Below are 22,286 nucleotides of genomic sequence, written 5' to 3' on the forward strand. Positions count from 1 at the left end.
AGGTCTGAAGAACTTTAGAGTGTTAATTTGAAACTTATATTATAAATATTTGTATTTCTATATAAGTTCTAATAATGTATTAAGAATGTTTTGAAAAACTAAATTTCTATAGAAAACTATAAAACTATTATAATAGTTAAAGGTATTTTTAGGATGTTAAATTAGTTCCCAAGAATTAGTTATTGGTGTTTACAACAATCCTAAAATAAAAAAGTTATTTAAAATAACGAATATATATTATTAAACATTAACATACTCTTTTTGATGAATTAAATTATTTTTAAAGTAAGGAAATTATTCTATACTCTCATCAAGCTATCTTTTGCACCAACTATAATTTTAATTCTAGAAATCCTATTTTATTTATTAAATTATACAAATGGTGAGATTTCTCTTTCTGCAAATCATTTAAGGGGTAAGTAAAAGTGTGAAAACGAATAAGAGTGAGAATACGCAGAGCTTCAAGTAGCACATTTAATAAACAGGTGGATTGGTTTGCAATTTTGATAATGAACATTTTTTTTTCTTAAGAAAACTTTATCGTTTATGTTATTTGAATTGATAAAAAAAATCAATTGAAATAAAATTATATTATTTGCTATAATTTAAATTAGTTAAAATATTATAAAATGAACAAAATAGGATCAACTTTTATTTCACCGAATACTTTGTTCTTTTAATTTGTAAGATATGCGGTGAAATAAAAATATATTATTTATTAATTTTATGTTTTTATTTTATAATCAAAGAAAAAAAAAACATCTCTCTGCTTTTCATTATAAAATATTCAAATAATGATATATGATTTATTATTCTTGGGCTCAGCGACTAGTGTTCCCTTACATTGTTTCACCACAATTTCTTCCGCGTCTCCATACTCTTCACTTCCATAGAAAACAATTTTATCTTTAAATTGTTTTATTTCAAATTTTAGGATTTAAAATATATTTTAGAATTAAAAAATACATAAACTCTAAAATCTGAAATACAATTTTATATTATAATATTTTTTTAAATTATATTTCAAAATCTATAATTTGTCGAATCTAGAAATTATATTTTAAATTTTAAAATTCAAATTACAAAATTGAATTCTAAATTTTAAAATTTGAAATGTCTAATGATTATATAATTAAAAAATGAGAATAAAATAAACCCTGCATCTTTTGTTGAAGGGTATTTTTAAAATTAAAGATTTATGGAGGTGACAGGAAAAACAATGGAGGTGGAAGAAGAAATTCACTTGTTTCACTTGTAAAAGTCCCACTGCAGAAAAGGGTTTTTCTTTTGTTTCAAGGAGGGCATAGGAGGGGCCCAAAAGAATTCAGAAGACATTTGATTTTTTCTTCCTTCGGTTGTATGAAGAAGATTATTGGTTTAACTATTACGTAAGTAAAGACACAAATACTTGCTGGAGAAGGGAGATTACGTAGTATATGCACTTATAACTTTGACACTTAGATAAAGAAACGGAGAATAATTATATCTGCATTAGCTAGATTAAGTTCAACTATGTGCTACAGCTAAGTTATACATCCAAATTGGAAGAACATTTTCTAAGAAATTTAATCCATTGTTATACTTGGAGGAAGGTACACATTTGATTCTTGATGCGAACATGTAGCAAGTTTCACCGTAAAACAACCAGTAAGGTTGTACCTTCTCTGTACTTCTGTAAATCCTCCACATAGAACTTGTTCTACCCAATTTTCTATGTCCTTATCTCCATCTGATACGTATGCAGCTGCAAGCAACTGGTCCATGACTTCTGATTCTATCTGTAAGGAACATTCAGGTCCAATAGTTTTGTGGAAGCTACTTGTGATCACATTCACCACTCTATCCGCAAGTGCATCAAAATTAAAAGGTTTAAAAACAACTGTTTCATCAACCTGTTCATACAAATCTTGCAACCAAAGGTTTGGGATCTCAGTTAATGCATGTTCCAAGTTTCCATCATTCATTTGTTGAACTTGAGGTTCATTGTCTTCAGCTGGAAGATTCAAATCTAAATGCCAATTCGGTGTTGTATGTAGTCTTTTAGCCTTGTCTGAGATTAAGTGCTGATCCTGAAATTCATTGTGGTTAAGGAAGTTTCGTTTATTTGCTAAAACTGGATTGGGAATGTTATCTATTGAACCATCAGAAGCAGTAACACTTTGGCTTTTGATGTCTGCACTCACATGTTCAACTGTTATTTTGATAGGCCTCCCTTTTACCTTTGCTATTCTCTCAGAACAGTTGGAAGGTTCCCTTGCTTGGTGACCAGAGAAAGAAGTCACAAATATTGCATTGTTTACACCCACTTCTCTTCCACGTGAGTCAGTAAGCTTTCCAGTTTTCATGGCTTGAGACAAACTATTTTGAACTAACACATCAGCCTCGTCTACATTTTCTAGGAAGACCACAGAGAAGGGGTTCTTGCAATATTCACCCACAATTAAATCAAGAGTAGTCTTTCCTCTGAATTTCACATATCCTTTCATTTCTTTAGAACTTAGATCCACAAAAATAGAGCTATCCTGGCTTCCATACAAGAACTTAGCTAGAGTAACAGCAATTTTCCTTTTACCATTCCTATCAGGTCCAACAAAATTCATCCACACGTCACCCCTATGATTTGCACCAACCTTTTTTGTATGGCTGCCAGCTATTGTTTTGCTGATGACACTAATGGCTTCATCCTGCCAGCTAACCTCCTTGGTAAGGACATCGAAAAGTATTTTGGGATTCCTTGCATCGACCTGTCTACAAAAGTCAAAACTTAAGAAGGTTGATGGCTGAGATGGGTGTTTCAAGATATTTCCACCAGCAACATTAAATTTTGAAGAAAATAAACTTGAGGTTTCCTTTGGATGTTCCGTTGTAAATTGACTGGAAGGTCTGTTAGATTTATTGCTGGTAGGAGAGGAGCACATTCCTAACCCCAAATCTGTGGTTACAGAAATCACAGAAGTTGGAGACATCTGGCTTCCATCACAAACAATGGAAGTGCACATGTTGCATGATCCTAGATCCCTTGAATCCAAACATTCCACTCTCTGGAACTTCTGTGAAAGTGTTGAAGTATACTTCTCATGCCCTGCATCGAAATCCATAGGAAAAAAACTGCCTGATTGTGATGTGGAAATCGTTTGCTTACCAACAGGCACTTCTGAGTTGATATTGTTGTATTCACTTGATGATGTGTGTGTAAGTTTATTTCTGGGGTTGTTAGCATCTTTTCCTTTGTTGTCACAATATTGGAATGCCATAACTGTTGGACTGTTATTTGAATCAGGGAATATTTTATGCAGATACTGGCACATCTTGTCCAAGTTCTTATGTGTTGCAGATTCACTACTATTCAGCTCAACACCATCTTCTATCTGCACTGAATGGAAAAAAGTGGTTTAACTCTCTATTCAAATAATGCAACCCCAGGTCAATTGACAGATGATCCGCAGGTTGTTATGTGAGACATGAAGGTCAATTAATGATAAGCTAAAACCAACTATTAAAACAAGGAGGAGCAAAATTAAGATAGTATTGTAGCTCATACAAATCCTTGAAAATCATGAATTACAATGAGAGTAGGTCAATTTAATTTCCTCAATTGAACTAGCCCTTAACTAGTTTCCTATTATTTTCTGTTTTGGGTTGGAAATAACTCCACTCAATGATTTGGGCCGGAACATATGCGAGTACTACACACCTTAAGATTTAATCCTTTTGCTGATCCTGATTCAGAAATGTGCAATCGTGGAGGTGGAGGTAAGTTAGGGAGGAATAGATCAACAGTTGAAGCAGCGAGAATACTTGGCTCACACCTTTCACCATATTGATGGCAAACACAGTAAAATAAAATAAATCAAACCAGGAAGTCAAATTAAAGAAAGAAAAGAGCAGCAAATCGGACAAATGAATCCATTATGCATTATTGTTGTAAATAACTCAGAATAAAAAAAATCTAAGTTAGAGAAACTTTGTGCTGTAGTGTAAACTAGTTACTGTGTCAGAGAAGCAGAATTCCATTTATTAAGGAAGTGATCAGGGTAGGTTTTTTTTTTTCTTTTTAGGGAGAAAATCGGAATAGCCAATGTGACACCCATGCAATATAATCATACCCAAAGGCTGAAAGTTAGGTGCAACGAATCAACTATCGTTCAGTTTTAAATTAACATTTAGCTCATGTTTGATAATAATTTTATTTTAAACTCAAACTTAGTTTGGTTCATGATCATGAATTGTTCTGGTTAGCTTATTAACTTATACAAACTGAAAGTTAAAAAAATGTATATAAATAACAAACCACAAAGATTTTGAATATAGTAATATGATAATAGTACTTATAAAATGTCAGTTCGAAAATTAAATTAAATCACATTATTTTAGTTTGAATCACATGTATATAATATATTTATATAACTCCTTTATATTTTCTTCACACTCATATTATATCATTTACTACCAAGACAAAAGAAAAGAGCACACATTTTCATAATAACATAAATTAACATGTCTATCCATTACAGTTATTTGTTAAAAAAAGAGTGGAACTTAATTATAATTTTAATCTCTATGTATTTTAATTTATGTGACATTTTCTTAATAATACTTATGTGTATTTGATATGTCTAAATTTAATTCCTTACATTTAATCTTTATGGTTTCTAATCGTTTAAATTAAATCTCGCGACCCAAAAATTCATTCAGTATTAACATAAATATAGGGGTGTAGATATAAATTATTTGCATAAACTTGTAAATAAAATATATAAATATTAGTAAATATACAAAATGTGCTGATATTTTACCAAACATTAAGGATACGTGGCAAAATTCCTTTCTAAATTTTTTTTTAATACTTTGTAAGAAGAATAAAAAAAAAATCAAACAAGTATATCTTCCTAATATACAAAAGAGAAAAATACAAAAGGTGATTTATGGGCGTACCTGCGAGTGTGATATGATTGAGCAGAGAATGAAGAACGTAGAGAGAGAATTGGCAGAAGGTGCAAGTCCCAATCCTTCTCTATAGAAGGAAACCTTCCTACAAATTTCGTATATCTTTCATAGTTTGTGGCAGCACCAATGAGCCATAACCTTCCATAACTAACTTCCAACAACTTTCCTATCCCTACAACAACATACCTAACTGCCTCACTCTCACCCCAACCATTTTTCTCATTCACCAAATCCTCCAACTCTCCCACATCCACCACTATACCTTTCCCCACGCGCTTCTCCACCATATCTCCGATCTCTTCAAACCTCAAACGCACATCCTCTTCTCCACGGCTCCCGCTAACAAACTCCATAACCTCTCTTCCAATGCGCGCCACGCGCAAACTGCACAACTCCCGTAAAACGGCGCTGTTTTGCCTCTCCACTGCTTCCGCGAAACTCCACAGCGCATCACGTGCACATGCACCCAAAAGCATGGGATTTCTGCCCTTGTACAGAGCACAGTTTTGGAGAAGAGAATTGAGAAAAGAAAAAATATAATAGAATGAACAGAATAACTGCACGCTCATCAAACCAACGTGTGTAAACTTCACTCCTCAAAATTCTTATTTACTAATCAATTTTGTGGAACTTCTATCATAAGGTGCATGTATAGACCGCTGTAATTATTTACACAATTAAACCTTCCGTTCTATAAATCGTTACTAATTTGCATTTTCAAAAATCAAAATGACAATTTTGTTTTAAAATTATATTCTTTTATTCATTTAATTTGTACACAATAGTTATGTTTTAGGCTTTATATTTTAAAATAATTAATTTTAATCTCTAAACGTAGTGTGTCTAGGGAGTAATAATGCATTGTGAATTTTTCATTTTTAATTCATAATATTGACACAAACACCAGTTCTATAATTATTTGAGTAGAATTTGCGTTCATCTTTTCTCCCCCACAACCATACTTTTAATGGGTAAATATTTGTTTGTAATTTCTTCAAGTTCTCTTCATTTCAAGTGTTGAAGGACTATCAATTAACCTAGTTCAGATACTTAAACATGTATGTAAATTGTTATTGCTTTTTTATATCCGTATTTATTTTATAGGAAAAACGTTAAAAATTAAAATAGATTAAAGAATGTAAGTACGTGTTGAAGAATAAAAATTATACGAAATCAAATGAATAATTAAAGCTACAAAATATGCGGTAATAATTAATTATTAATCTCCAACAAACTACCTGCCTCTCTTCCGGGATAGCACCTCCGCGATCCTCCGAAGATCGTCGGTGTCCTCGGCGGAGAAAGGGAAGGGGAAGCTCCGGCGAAGGGGAGATTGTTGGTGCATGAGACGGGTGAGGGGACGGATGATGGCGAGTTTGATTTCGGAGCTCCGAAAACCCGCTTCGGCGAAGACGCGACTCACGACGGGATCGTCGAGGATGGACAGGATCAGGTGCTGCAGGTCCACCTTAACAGAACAAGGCTGCTGGAGGTGGAAGTTCTCCGGCTTGCGGCGCTGCGCGGCTTGCGACCGCTTGATGGCGGCCATGAGCGAGTTCGACACCGGAGGCTCGTCGCTGCCGCAAGAGTTTGACGGCACGCGGTCGAGTGACACGCTGAGGGAGAGTTCGAGGGCTCTGAATTGGAGGCGCGTCGAGAAGACGGCGCTTCGGGCGCGTGCGCATGCGTCGCGCAAGGCAGAGGACGCCTGGGAGAGCATAGCGGACACAGTGTGCAGTGAAGTGGTCTGGGCGTGGCCCCGCCGTCGGGCCACAGATACGGCGTCGTGGAGCGCTTTTGCGGCCTCCGCCGTCAGGCATTGTATCGCTACTGCAACCGGCGTAGGCATCGCCGACGTTCATAAAAGTGAAAAAAACTTCAAAAAAATAATCAGTAAAAGAAAAAGAAGTTTAGCATTGGAGTTGTGGAATGTTATTTTGTGTTTGTGAGTGAATGCTCGCGTAAACTTTAAACTACATTGCATTACATGTGTCAAATATATAAAGCGGATACGAAACAGTTTAAAAACTAAAACTATATTTATTCCGAAAGCGTTTGTTCCTGTTCCTAATTATAAGTAATTTGTATGAATATAATGATTTATGAAATTGATTTCATTAAATTATATTACAATTTGGATATTTGTAACATTTATTTTATTGGAGGAATTGAGTTTTTTTTTAACAGTGGTGGTTGTTACTGTGTATTTGGTGGTGTTGGTGATGGATGCTTTTATGATGGAGACGGAAAGGGAGATGCTGCCTCCACTTGCTTTCTCGTGGCTGGCCCACTTCCCACATTCACTCTCACTCTCTACTAACGTTTCCTTCTCTTATTTGTTCCTGCTTCTTCTCTTGTCTTTTCATTTATTTCACAGTGTTTAATTTAAATTATATGAACTTCAATAAAAGTGTAACAGACATCTTTTTCTAGAAAAATATATTAGCTTTAGTTGCTTAAAAATGTCAACAAAACTGTTAAAAAAAGTAGCAAAAGATTCTTATTTTTGGTTCCAAGAGATGTTAGTTGACTAGCTATTGCGAATAGAAAATAGGAAATAATGTGCGCAAATATTTCCATTCGCAATAATGTTGGGGCTGTTCGCAATAATGTTGGGGCTGTTAGGAGATATCATGTTCTTGCTACTTGTTGAGATATTTTTCGTGGAAGTATAAGAGAATTTATTGATGTTTTTTCAGGATTTCTTGAAGTTCAGACTGCTTTGATTGCTGAGTTTTATGGAGTTATACATGCTATGGAGGAAACTCAAAAGATGAGACTTACTAATAATAAATAAAATTAAAGGGATACTTCAGGGTATCCCAACCCATATACAGTAACCAAAAGTGAACTTCCTATATCATCCACAAGTGAAACTCTCCTTTATAGTTGGAGCAGAACAACCTTAAAGTGATTGCTTGAATGTGATTCTGTCTTGGTTTGGGTTGTGTTTACTGCTAGGACTAATGTTCCGTGGATGCTTCGTAATCGATAGAATACTTGTCTTAATTTCTGTAGGACAATCAGGTTTAGGATTACTCATATTTTTCGTGAGGGAAATGCATGTGTTGATAAGTTGGCTAATTTAGGATTCATTCATAGAGAATCATTTCATTGGTATAATAGACTTCCATCTAGTTTGTTCTTAGAATTCTTTATGAATAGGTATAGTTTACCTATGTATCGTTTTTGTTAACATGTGAGTTTTGGTCTAGTTCCCCCATATTTTTGTATTTTCTTTCTTTTTCCTTTTTTTAATAATACATTTTTCATGTGATGGCAGATGATTGTTGTTACTTAAGGTGTCAGCCTAGCTAAAATGTCAAGTCGCATAATGATGCCTAACATGAAAACTTTAATAAAAATAAATAAAAATATTTCCAATCGCACATTCCTCTACTGAACTAAAATTGATCCAACATAATTTTGAATTCCAAATCACTATTTCATCGATAAAGGTGAACAAATGTTCTTTTTACTAAGACAGACCATGATTTTAACACTTTAAACCAATTATTATGAAAAATTTACTATATATTGGAGCAATTTCAATTACTTATTACTGAAATGAGTATTTAATTTCAATGGACAATTATTGAAATTTTTTATTTTTTATTTTAAGTCGGGTATACCATTTTTTTTTTTAAATTGTGTGACCTAAACGATTTTAGTATGTATTTTTTTATCATCAAGAAATAAATTAATTGAAAGAAAATTCTTCATGTAAGTGAGAACCCTTATACAGGTGTCAAAAAACCTCATCACCTAACTTACAAACCAAAAAGCACTGCATCCACTTTGAGAGCCTAGAACATATTTGTCTTCCCCTTTCTCATCCCTCACATAAGCTAGCTTTGAGCGTTCTTGTAGAATTTGCAAAACCACAAATACATGACAGCATATTGCCTAAAGTTACTGCATCACTGCATCATCGCAACCATAGAATTTCATGCCAAAACTTCCTGTCCAGTCTCCCTTCCTCCTAAATGCATTTATCTTCAAAGATCATCTTCGACTCCTTAGATACGTAACCTGCATACACATACTTTTCCATCCCAGATCAAGATCCTCAATTCATAATGAAACATCTAACAACATGATGAAGTTTTCCTTCCTCCCTTTTCTGCATTCACACTTTACTCCTTAGATTTATATCTCTCATCCCTATCTACTCCCTTTGGACACAAGGCACCAATAGCAGAACCTGTTTTACTATGGCAGCATCACCTCTGCTACATGATCGCCGGTTGTGTGTAGTCGGAGGTTGCTGTAGCTATACAAGGTCAACATGATCGTCGGTCGATCTCCATGTGTGTAGTCGGTGGTCGCCGTAGGTATGAAAAGGTCAACATGATCGCCGGTTGATGAAGCGACGCTCTGTCAACATGATCGCCTATCGATGAAACGGCGTTCTCCATATGTGTAGTCGGTGGTCGTCGTAGGTATGCAAAGGTCAACATGATCGCCGGTTGTGTGTAGTCGGAGGTTGCTATAGTTATACAAGGTCAACATGTGTAGTTGGTGGTCGCCGATGTTGGTTATTTTTTGTTGGGGATGGTTTTCTCACTTTAAGGTTGGTCTGCCCCAACCATAAAGGAGAGTTTCGTTTGTGGATGACTTAGGAAGTCCACTTTTGGTTCTGTATATGGGTTGGGATACCCCTGAAGTATCCCCTTTAATTTTATTTATTCATTGCTGATAAAAAAAAAACATCACCTCTGTTGTCCTTTAGTGACATCATGTTATTCTTGAACGACTTCACTTAGGGAAAGAAATAATTTTGTTAACAGATTAAGTGAAGTTGTGTTATGCAACGACGACTTTTGTTATTTATGGTTGAATTGGAGTCGTGCAACCATTAAACGATTTTAGTTGCTTCACACGACTTTAGTTGTATTTAAATTACACACTAAGTTTGAGACAACTTTCCCTCATCATATTTATTTTATGTGTTAATATGTGAATTGATTTTTCTCTTAGGAACTTTTCTTTATTAATACTTAATTGAATTCAATATAATTAGTGTGTGTGTTAAAAAAAGGAAAGAGACTCTTATGATATTTGATGAGTAAAAAAGTTAAAAAATAAAATAGTTCGCCAAACCATTCTGACTGACCTGTTAAACCTGGATGAACTTCATAAAGAAGGTATATGGGGTCGAACAAAGAGGTATTGGACACAATACCATGAAAGATGGATAACGTTATGAATTTATCGATATAATTGACTAACTCAAGGTGTTAAGTTTAATGGTATTGATCATTTGCATGACACAACGACATACCTGCAATGGTAGATTAGTCACACTATCCACTACATATCACTATTACAACAAACATCCAACGATGATGTAAGCTCACATATTAACAGATTTCATCATGTATTTTTACTTCTCTGACAATTTCATTCTTTATTGACAGTATGACACACCACATGAGAGTTCCCAACCCAACCTTTGTATCAATATGTTGGGTCTTCTTCTCATGGTCAACAATTTCATGACCACTCATTTGATCAATCCAGTCACTTTGATTTTTTACAACCATTGTTGAGCCCGTTCATGGATTATCATCACCCCATGTTTTTCTAGTCTCCATTGTAGGGAGTTCCATCAACATATAACATCTTTCCAGGTAAATCAAATGCTTTTTCTGATCAACCAAATATGTTCAGAACTTTCACATTCACCTCTCCATATTCATCCTCATTCATGCATTATTATCGACTCACAAGGATTGGATAGTCAAGGTCACAACGATGATGACGTCGACGAAGATAATAACGATGATGCAACTTCATGTCCTCCCCCACCTACATTGCATAACGAGGAAAGAAAACCAGGAAAAAAAAAGAACACTTCCTTATGGCATGACATGTCATAAATAAATCATTCCCCTCTTGTAATAATATTGAAGTTCAACTTTAATTTAAATTTTCATTCATAACTATTTTATTCTTGTTTTATTTTTATTCAAAATTATAACTTCCATATGTATTTTATCATCATACAAAATAAACACCCAACAACAAAAAGAATTAAATTAATTTCCATACATTTAATATAACTTATTTTAATAACTTATTTAATATATTTTTCATACTAAGCTTAAAAGGCGAGTCTTACTATTGTATGGCTTGAATATGATTTTGCCTTGGTTAGTGGTACATTTACTGTTATGACTACGGTTTTGTGGATGTTTCGTAATCGGTAGAACACTTATCTTAATTACTGTGGAAAAATAAGGTTTAGGGTTACTCATATTTTTCGTGAAGGGAATGTGTGTGCGGATAAGTTGACTAACTTAGGATTTATTCATATAGATTCTTTTCATTGGTATAATAGGCTTCCATCTAGTTTATTCTTAAAATTCTTTATGAATAGGTATAATCTACTTATGTATCGTTTTTGTTAACATATAGGTTTTGGTCTAATTCCCCCTAGTTTTTTGTATTTTTTTTTCTTTTAATAATATTTTTTTCATGTGATAGCAGATGATTGTTGTTATTTGAGGTGTCAGTCTAGCTGAGATGTCAAGTTGATACCTAACATAAAAGTTTTATATAAAAAAAAAAAAAAGTGGGTACAAAAGGTTAAAATATGAACAAAATTGATTAAAAATTTGAAAAACTTTATTATAGTAACTTTAGAAAAAAGTGAAAAAAAAATGTTTCTTCGTCAACTAAAATTAGTTTAAAAAATATATAAAATAGTTTATACAAATTAGTTCATATATTTTTTCTTTAGAAAGTCTTATGGAAAACTTTCTTTTAAAAAAAAACACTAAATCAAATGTGTTGGAAAGGTTTGAACAGTAGAAGTATGAAGAGGATGGTGCACATTACTACATTTGTGTCCCTTATTGCACCTAATTGTTTGGTATTGGAAAGAGAAACAAAAAAGCAATCATATAAGTTGACAAAAATGAACATACAGAAGTTAATAACAAACGTGCATGTCATATCATAGCCTTTTTTACCTTTCTTATTTCCATTACTCTAGTGTATTGAAATATGAAAGTAATGTGATTATGACAGGGGATGAATCTCTGGGACATACTAAAAAGCAAAAGAAAAGGTTACAACTTACATGAATCATCAATATTGTGCCATGTTGAATAATATGTGTGTAGTCAGTGGTGCTGTTTGTTGCTATAGGATTGTTTGAAATGGTCTTTTCTACAACCTTTTACTTTTGTTTTATTTAGAAGAAGTGATGATAAACCGATATCACACATTTTTTGTTTTGTTTGATTTAACGTATGATGACGACAAATTTAGTTTTGATCATAAAACCCAAGCCTATGTGAAAAAAAAAGCACATACAATTTAATCACAATGAAATAGTACTTTTTAAAATATTTTTTTAGAGAATACTTGTTTAAGTTGGGAAGAATTGGTATCTTAAATTATGAGTTCTTTGAACTAGTTTGTTTTCTTTATTTAGTTATATATACTCTAATTGAATTTGGTAACAACCTATGGTTCATCATTCTTTTTCATCCTTCACTAATAATTTTTCAGGTGCCTTTTTTTTCATAAGCAAAATTATCATTAAAAATTATATATTTTTCACAATGAAATAGGTTAAATGTAAAAAAACAAAAAGGAGCACACTAGTATTTTTGTATATATTTATAACATATTTTATATGTATATGTTGTTGTGAATCGAACAAATCGAACGTGTAGAGATATTTTCCAAAAAGTTAAAACAGAAAATGTTATCATTGCAGTGTGCGTTATTTTACTTTATAATTTTTTTGGGTTTGTTGTTTTCTTACTCTTTTAAAAATAGTTTGTTAGTTTTGATTTTTGAAATTTTTTGAGAAATTCATGTTATATCCTTGGAACTTACGTAATACACCGTGAATAAGTTTTTATGGGCAATCATTACTCACGTCTCGAGAAATCAATTTTGTTCGTGTTTTAAAGTTTTATTTACTAAAATCGTAAGGACTTGTGACTGACAATGCAGATAACAAGGACTTGTGACTGACAATGCAGATAACAACAATAATTCTACTTTGGAAACGTCAAACGTTGTTTCCACAACGCAAAATCATAGGGAGAAAATGGATTCTCTATTGAGTATGTCAAGTCAGAACGGAATTTGGCACATCCTCTAACAAAACCCCTAGGAAGAAAATGGATTTTAGAAACATTGAGAGGAATGGGACTTAAGCCACTTGCAAACAAACAAGTGATGAAAACCCAACATTTGTGATTGGAGATCCCATGAATAAGGTTCATATGGGTAAAAACAAGTCACTTGTTAGTTCTAATAGCACTAAATTGATTTAAGATCAATCTTGTTCATTCCTATGGTGTGTGTGAAAGTGCTATAGTTACTAAATTATAGACCATTTTAGAGACTAAAAAAAATTTTGGTTTCTAAATTAGTTTGTATTATTGTTAAATAGTTTCTAAATTGGTATCTAATTAGCTACCAAGATTTTAACTACCAATTATTTATATTCTAAGTTTTTATAGTTTCTAAAATGGTCTCTAATTTAGTCACTATAACAACTAATTATTTCTTGTCTCTAAAATTAGTTTCTATTTCATGATTGTCTTGTTGTGTATATAAAGAGGGATTTCATTCTCATTTTCACTCACAACTTCATTGTCTCTTCATCTTCCTCATCTCACTCACGCTTCTTATCTTTCTCTCTTCCTCTTCACTCATTTATTTTTTTCTCTTACTTTATAATTTTTTTGGGTTTGTTGAATATTTACTCTTTTAAGAGTAGCTTGCTAGTTCTGATCCTCACAAATTTCTAAAAAAAAATCTATTGTATTCTAGGGGACTTGCGCAATACGCTGCAGATAAATTCTTACGCACAATAATCACTCACGCCTTGAAAAATCAATTTGGTTGTGTTTTAAAGCCTAATTTACTACATATATAATCAGATATTGTTTGAAATTTTATAAAATAGAAAATACATTAATAAATATAATGAATACTTTTATAAAATATGAGTTTATACACTAGTTTAATGATATAATACCCTATGGGTATGTATGTTATAGTTGGATGAAGTGTTACATTCATCTAATAAATATTATTACCTATATATATATATATATATTGATATTTCCAAATTATTAATCTTCTATTCATAATAATTTTCTGATAGAAAATTAAATTTAATCTATAAAAGACTTGTTTTTGTTATAGTAATTTATTTTAGATAACAAGTTTTAAATTATCATTAAATTTTTATCAAAATATATAAAGCAAAAAATTGTATTATTATATTCGTGAACACTTTCGAGGAGGAACAGCATTGTTTATGAAAAATAATGAATTTCTCTCTTATGTTTTGTACTTTACTTTTAATCAACTCCCTTTAATTATTATTTTTTACTTTAACTTTTTTTTCTTCGATAGAATAATTGTTTTATTTTTCTGTTGTATTTATAATATTTTTCTTTATGCTCTATAACAAGCAAAAAGACTGTATATTGTAAAAGATTAGTTTGTTAAATGAATAGTGCAATAGGGTTAAAGAAATATCTTGAACCATAATGTGATTGTAATATGGAGTTTATTAATATTAAATTAAATAGCGATATTTGTTAGAAATAAAATCCTAATTAAATCTTCTTACAATGGGCAACATTGACATAATTAAAAGTACCGAATAATTAGGAAAGTTCAAAGTTGATTTGGACCATTTAGCATCACATTTAACAATGAGACAAATTCTGACTCAAAATCCCTTTTTGAAAAGTTTCAATAGTTTTGTATGTATTGGTATCTTTAAATTTTGAATGTGATAATTATTAAAAACAGAAAAACAATTATAAATCTTTCATATCTCTAAATCACTTCTAACTACTACAATTCATAATACACACATATAGAAAATAAATAAATTGTAACATAACAAATCCACAATTAACAGAATAATAATTCCGAAATTCATAGTATTTTTTTAACCTGTGTTATGAGGTCAAAAAAATAACCTTAGAATAGAAGTGGTATATTTTAAATGATATCTGAATATTTTATTATTAAAATGAAATGACATATAAATAGAAAATTCAGTTATTCAGGTTTCATTTTAAAAGAACCATCATCTCTCTAAAAGTTTCCCTTTTCCTTTCCTCTCCCTTCTCTCTAAGATTCTGATCTCCTCGCTTATCAGTTTGGCGATCGGAGTCTGTCGTTGGACTCCTGGCAGCGAAGACTATAAGACTGCCCGATCAGAATTCTTATAGAGTAAGTTCAGCATCTTAGATTTTTTGATCAGGACTCTGTGGTGCAGGTTAAGCTACTTTTGAAGATTTTGGTAGGTTTGGAGCTCTTCGTGAGCATATGCTCAAGTAAAGGTAAGGGAAGCTAGTTTAAAATCTTCAATAGAACCATAGGTTAGAAGATTTGAATGTGAGTATGACGGTGTCAACAATTCCAGATTTTGTTGCAAAATTTCTTGTTCTGAGTAGATTGTAGTTTGATTGAAATTGAAAGTGTTGTGATTGAGAATTGGTTGTTTGATTTAAATGCTAGATTTTGTTGCAAGATTTCTTGTTCTGAGTAGATTGTAGTTTGATTGAAATTGAAAGTGTTGTGATTGAGAATTGGTTGTTTGATTTAAATGGTTTTGGAATTGGAAATCATATATGTATATATGGACATAATAACTCAATGATTCAATGAGAGTGATTGTATCATGCTGAACCGGAACTGGCAATGTAATGTGTAGATTTATAATTTAGGAATTGAATGAGATATTGACTTATAATCTAATAGGTATATTAAGTTATGCAGAATTTTTCTGCGTATTTCGCTCAAGCTAAAAAAATTATGGGTGCTCTCTGGAGGATTTTAGCCCAAGCTAGCGAATTTTAGCTCAAGCTAAAATTATGGGTGCTCTCTGGAGGATTTTAGCTCAAGCTAGAAAATTTTAGCCCAAGCTAAAAAAAATATGGGTGCTCTCTGGAGGATTTTAGTTCAAGCTAGTGAATTTTAGCTCAAGCTAAAATTCTGGGTGCTCTCTGGAGGATTTTAGCTCAAGCTAGCGAATTCTAGCTCAAGCTAAAGTAAAATAAATAAATAAATAATATTAAATTAATTTTTATTTGCTTTTAAAAGATTGATTTATTTATTTCTATATAGTTTTTCTTATAAAGTATGTAAACTTTTATTTCATGTATAGTTAATCGAAAATCTCTTTAATTAGACATTTATATGATTAATCAATGAATTGTTGTGTATTTTGGATATTCTAAACATTGGTATGATTTGATTGTTTGATGTTGGATATTATGAGGTTCAAAATATGAAGTCTAATCAAGACATAGTATTTTCAGCCGTGTTGAGATTGTTATTAGGGTGTATTGATTTGTGAGTGTCCTGTGAATGAGATGATCTACTGATATAATGGAATCACATAGATGAAGTTATTCAGTTGGTGAGAGTTGAAGGAGGTGCATTTGGCTGAGTCTGAGGTTTTGAAAGAACTGATCAGAGCAGATCAAATGGATTTACCCTGTCATATGAAGATGATGAGATATTGAGATGAGTATGACAGGTGCAGGTCTCTGGATGTTAATTTCAATACACGAGTCTTCCGGAAGTAGAGTCAAGTGTCTATATGTTATGAGTCAGTAGAAGTCTGACATGTGAAAAGATGAATCATGAAAATTAATAGACACTTGATGATTTGAGAAATTGTATGAGAATTGATGAATTATGTTGATTAATTTTACATGAATTATGTTGATTAATCAGAGCAGATGAGATTGCAGGTAATAGAGCTCCTGGAGTATTGGATAGATTTACCTTTGAATGCTTTGTTTCTTTTGTTTTTTTTTAAAAAAAAAAACTTTTGATGTATATATTAATTCCTATGAAGAGGAATATCTTTTTGAGATATAAATATGATAACCTAATATATGTTTACATGTTAATTAGATATTGTATGCATAATATAAAAAAATATAAAAAATAGGGATGTTACAAGTATGGTTAAAAATATTCAATTAATATCATTAACACGATTTATTTCATACTTAAAATAATATTATTCAAATCCTATATTGAATTTGGACTTATTCTTGCTTGTTTTATTTTAGTCAACATAAATTTTAAATTTGTTAAAATAGTTCTTGCCGGCGTTACATAGCCGTAACAAATCACACATTTAATCATCTTATATTAATGACCATTTTAAAGCGACATATAATGTTTATGTAAAGTAAATTTAAGTAAAAACTATATGAATCTAATTCAAATTAACATACACATTTTTTTATAAGTGGGGTAAACTATACTAAGTTTTGAAAAGCATCACATTATTTCATAAATTTCATATCTTCAAGTTTTCTCCACTTTAATGAATTTAGAATAAATAATATATGTGTGATTATCTAGTATTTTATAGAAGAAAAATATAAATAGAATATAATTATGATATTTTAATGTTTTTTTCTATGTTAAAAGAAGGACATCCTCTTATACTTTTATATATATATATATATATATATATATATATATATATAAATTATATATTTATAATATCATTAAATATAAATTAATTTTAAATAAAAATAATAATTAATTATTATATTAATCAAAATAATTTGTAATTTAATTAATATAGTAACTAATTACCTTTTATCTCTAAAATTAATTTTTATTTAATATTTTTTTCTATTTAAAGACAAAACTATCCTATAGTAAGTATACACAATAAACTTGAATAAAGATATTATATATAAGATAATAGTGTTAATCGCAAATTTTAAGAAATTACTATAATGTGGAAGTATTTTCATGAAAAGGGTGTTTCTAAATTGTGAATACTTAAAAGAAAAGACAAATAATAAAAAAAATGTAGAATAAAACGAACGTATGGATGTTAAAAAGGCTTAGTCCCTTATACTTTTATTTTCTCTTGATTTAGTTTAAAGTAAAACCTAGTATATAGTATGAATATTTCCATTTAAAAAACTATTTTTAATTATTAATCATGAGCAATAAATATTTTCCTCTAATGAAATTTCTAATTGTTTATACAGAAATTATAACTTAGAAAGCCTAAAGCACAAAAAGGTTAGTAATTTAGTCAATTTGTCTAATGGATATACATTAATTTTAAACTCTTCCTATTTTATAAATTTACTAATTAATAGAGATACGAGACAATTAATTACATAACACAATTTAAAAGCGATAGTTTCCGAATAAATATTTACACCATAAAACAATATAGTTTATTGGATAGAAAATGAATAAATTAAAATAAAATAAAAATGTTTTGAAATACAAGTTTCATTTATTTATCCATTCATATTGGTAACGATCTACCATGATATATCTATACCTATATATGAAGGGATTCCCTATTCACTGCTCTTATTTTTTTTTCCTATTTTATCCTTATATTAATATTTAATTTTATTATTGTATTATGGTCATTGTGTCATTTCTTATTCTCCTCTTAATTGCTCTTAATTTTTTTTTCATTTTATCTTTACTTAATGATTTATTGTATTAATTTATTTTGGTTATTTGGACATTTTATAATTTCAAAAATTAATAAAATAATTTTAAAATTTTAAAATTTATTTTATTTGTTATTATTTAACTGGAAAGCGGAGAGATTGATTAGTTACTTTTCTGTTTTAAAGATCTTCTTCTCTATTAAATAAAAAATTAAAGATATTTGTAATATTTTGTGGGCTAATGGAGAGTGAAGATTTGGTACGTTACTTTTCTGATTTAAACTGATATTTTTTTTATTAAAATTGATTTAAGAAATAGATTTTATGATTCTCCATTACACATAACCCACATATCCTACTTTCCACAAAATATTACAAATATCTTTAATTTTTTATTTAAAAGAGAAAAAGATCTTTAAAACAAAATAGTAACTAATCACTCTCTCCACTCTCTCCACTCAATAATAACAAATAAAATAAATTAAAAAATTATTTTATTAATTTTTGAAATTATAAAATGTCCAAATAACCAAAATAAATTAATACAATAAATTATTAAGTAAGGATAAAATGGAAAAAAAAATTAAAAGCAGTTAAGAGGGGAATAAGAAATGACACAATGACCATAATATAATAATAAAATTAAATATTAATATAAGGATAAAATAGAAAAAAAATTAAGAGCAGTTCAGAGGAGAATAAGAAATGACACAATGGCCATAATACAATAATAAAATTAAATATTAATATAAGGATAAAATAGAAAAAAAAATAAGAGCAGTTAAGAGGGAAATACCTATGCATCCTCTTGTTGAGTACTTCTTATCCTCTAGTCACATGTTTAAATCACAATTTCAGAAGACAAATTAGTGTTTTACAAATTGAAATGCATATAAAGAGAATTACCTATTGTTGTGATTAAGTGCGCAACTTTTTTGAGTCTTTTCGTTCCCTCTAGTCACAAACTTCCATTACAATTTCATGAAACAAATGTCAAATTAGGGTTTCACAAAGATTAATCAAAGAAATGAAAGTATGATTTTACATGAAAGTGAGAAGGAAAGAGAAAAGAAAGTGAGAAGTATGGTAAAAAATAATGTGTTATGTGTAGTGGAGAGAGAAAGTGGGAAGTAGGTACCTATATAGGAGAGAGAAAGTAGGATATGTGGGTTATGTGTAGTGGAAAATCATAAAATCTGTTTCTTAAATCAATTTTAATAAAAAAAAATCAGTTTAAATCAGAAAAGTAACGTACCAAATCTCCACTCTGTGGCCCACAAAATCAATCTTTCAACTCTCTCACCCTCCAGTTAAATAATAACAAATAAAATAAATTTTAAAATTAAAAAATTATTTTATTAATTTTTGAAATTATAAAATGTTCAAATAACCAAAATAAATTAATACAATAAATTATTAAGTAAGGATAAAATGGAAAAAAAATTAAGAGCAGTTAAGAGGAGATAAGAAATGACACAATGACCATAATACAATAATAAAATTAAATATTAATATAAAGATAAAATAGGAAAAAAAATTAAGAACAGTTAAGAGGGGAATCCTTTATATATAGGTATAGATAATAACATTAATTGATTTTTTTAATTTTATTTTAGAAAAATCATATCATTTCCTTTCCAAATTTTAGAATTGAATATGCTGGACAAAAAATTGGAACTTGAAATTCACTTGGGCCTTATGGGCCTGGGCTAGAAATAATGTAAACTAAACTAGGCAAATTCTTCCTACGCCCAACTTGTTTGAACCTGAATCCTATACACTTAAATTTTCAAAAATGTCATTCATTCCATAAATAAAAATCTAGAATTAAAAAAAATACATTTCGAAATAATAAATCTAAAATAAATTATTATGTTCTGAAAATAAAATTATAGAACAGAATTCAAAAATCAAAATCTCATTTTATAAAAAAAAATCCAAAATTCAAAAAATACATTTTGAAAAAATAATTAAAAACTTATTTTGGAAAAAAGATTTTGAAATTCAGAAAAATGTTCTGAAAAATTAAATTCAGAAAATTATTTTAGAATATATTTTATTTAAGAATATTTTGTTGTTTTGTATAAATTGGAGTTTATGTTCAAATTTGATTAGGTGGAGGAAGTAATTTGCAGCGACCTAATGGTCCTTGTCTTTATTTTCTTCCTTGGGCATTCAGAAGGAAGGTTTCAGTTTCTCAATCATCACCTTGCCGTTGATTTGATTTAAACAAAAATATTGTTTGTTACGGAAAATATTATCTCGTATTTATTTTATTGTTCTTAAGTATTTGTACAAAAATTAATAAAAATATTCCTATTTATTATTTTCAAGTTTAAAAAGTAAAATAAGATTATATTAAAATAATTTTGAACATTTTAAATATTTTTCCTTAGGAAAAACGCAACTAAATGATTCTTCTAATTTACACAATATTCAATCAGAAACGATCCATTCTCAGATCTCATCTCTCTGGAGGGGTTGGGGGTGTTCATGATGGCAATAATGCCCTAAAATTATATCTCCGATTAGACATGAATTAGCAATGATTATTCAATATTATTTTCTAATTTTCTTTTATGTTTTACTATTCCTTGAGTCACTTTCATTTTGAATGGGATTAGGAATCTATCAATTTTTCTCTATTTTGTTCCACTCCTCAATCTCCGCAAGGTGCTATACAACGTGTCCGTCCCAAAATCATTGTTATGGATAGCTATTAACAAAAAGAGAACCCCATTTTCAGCAACATATATTAAATTAATACATGGTAAAACAAGACCAAAATAAAATAAAATAAATTATGATCACAAATAATGTTTCCACACCCTTTAAAATATTCAGTTTCAAACAATTGTTTCTTTTTCTTTGTTTCCTATGCCTACGTTGGTCAGTGGTTACATTATATACTATATTCCCATGGCCCCAATTGATATGTTCTTCGTTTAAAGAGAGAATTTGTTAGGGATTATGTCACCATTTAGGTCGGGTTTGTCCACACAAAGACGCAATCAAAGTTGAAAATAAATAAATAAAAAAACCTTTTCCAACATTACAAGTAACACAGCAAAATTTGCATCTATTGGCCCTATTTGTTTATATTTTTTTAACTCCATGGCCTTTTAAATCACGATTCAACACCCTACATGCTAAAAAAGCACCCCATTTATGGATTAGTGCCTAGATTCAGTCTAGGTTTTGTGCAATTTATGGAGGAAATCCAAAGATTGATGATGTTATAAACTATACCCTGTTTTTCCAAAATTATAAACACTAAATTTTTCACCTGTTACATTAATTCAAAAGTTACGCTACGCTATATGCTTTGAGGTTCAACCATGCAATGCAATGAATGTGTGTACAAGCTGTCACTTATCCATTGTTATAAAGTGACAACGTAGTTTTAAAGAACTTGGCATGTTTCGTGTGGCCTCACCAACGGGAAAAACTGGTTTGAAATTCAAATGGTGAAGAGTGACAGAGAGAGAAAAAAAAGGTTAAAAAGAAAAGAAAAAGGAAGGTGAGGACATGAATAATTAAAAAGGAAGAAAGGAAAGAGGGAAAAGAGGGTAATGATTGATTCTACATGGCATGGTGAGTGGTGAGTGTGGTGAGTGATAACCTGGAAAAGAAAGGAGTGGGTGGAGACTCAGTTTCATAGAATTGAGAAACAACATTATGATCAATGGTGGGTCTCTCTCTCTCTCTCTCACTCAGCTATTGATTTCATCACCCTCTAATCAAAAGTAGGTTACACAAGTAAAAAACTTCAATTTACTCTTAAGATTCAACATGTGCATGTGGTCCTACTCGTTTTATCATTAATCTTTGCTTCTCTCTCACTTTTCTTTATTGTCAAAATTCTAACGTATTCTCCAAAACATA

At 30.4% G+C, this 22,286-nt stretch overlaps 1 protein-coding gene across 3 annotated transcripts; it reads right to left on the reverse strand.

Annotated features, from left to right (window-relative positions):
* Window positions 1-1,462: 1,462 nt before the first annotated feature.
* Window positions 1,463-6,941, reverse strand: LOC137823322 (protein SMAX1-LIKE 8). 3 transcript variants are annotated; one of them, XM_068628404.2, is made up of 4 exons: window positions 6,186-6,928; window positions 4,936-5,430; window positions 3,695-3,809; window positions 1,463-3,368 (listed from the first exon to the last, which is right to left on the reverse strand). In XM_068628404.2, the coding sequence occupies exons 1-4, from the start codon at window positions 6,794-6,796 to the stop codon at window positions 1,566-1,568; spliced, it is 3,024 nt and encodes a 1,007-aa protein (XP_068484505.1). In that variant the 5' UTR covers window positions 6,797-6,928; the 3' UTR covers window positions 1,463-1,565. The 3 variants fall into 3 exon arrangements, with proteins under 3 accessions (XP_068484505.1, XP_090149730.1, XP_090149731.1); XM_090293604.1 differs by lacking the exon at window positions 3,695-3,809 and having other exon boundaries at window positions 6,186-6,941; XM_090293605.1 differs by lacking the exons at window positions 4,936-5,430; window positions 6,186-6,928 and having other exon boundaries at window positions 1,463-3,373.
* Window positions 6,942-22,286: the final 15,345 nt, after the last annotated feature.

Source organism: Phaseolus vulgaris, chromosome 8 (genome assembly GCF_051622355.1).
Source record: "Phaseolus vulgaris cultivar YP4 chromosome 8, ASM5162235v1, whole genome shotgun sequence".
Lineage (NCBI taxonomy): Eukaryota > Viridiplantae > Streptophyta > Magnoliopsida > Fabales > Fabaceae > Phaseolus > Phaseolus vulgaris.

Excerpts from the sequence above, each read along its gene's own strand:
- LOC137823322 (XM_068628404.2), bottom strand. The coding sequence starts at position 6,796 with ATGCCTACGCCGGTTGCAGTAGCGATACAATGCCTGACGGCGGAGGCC. Across the intron at positions 5,431-6,185 it reads CTATCCCGGAAGAGAGGCAG|AAATCCCATGCTTTTGGGTG; the intron begins GTAGTTTGTTGG and ends GTACAAGGGCAG. Across the intron at positions 3,810-4,935 it reads CAATCATATCACACTCGCAG|GTGTGAGCCAAGTATTCTCG; the intron begins GTACGCCCATAA and ends ATATGGTGAAAG.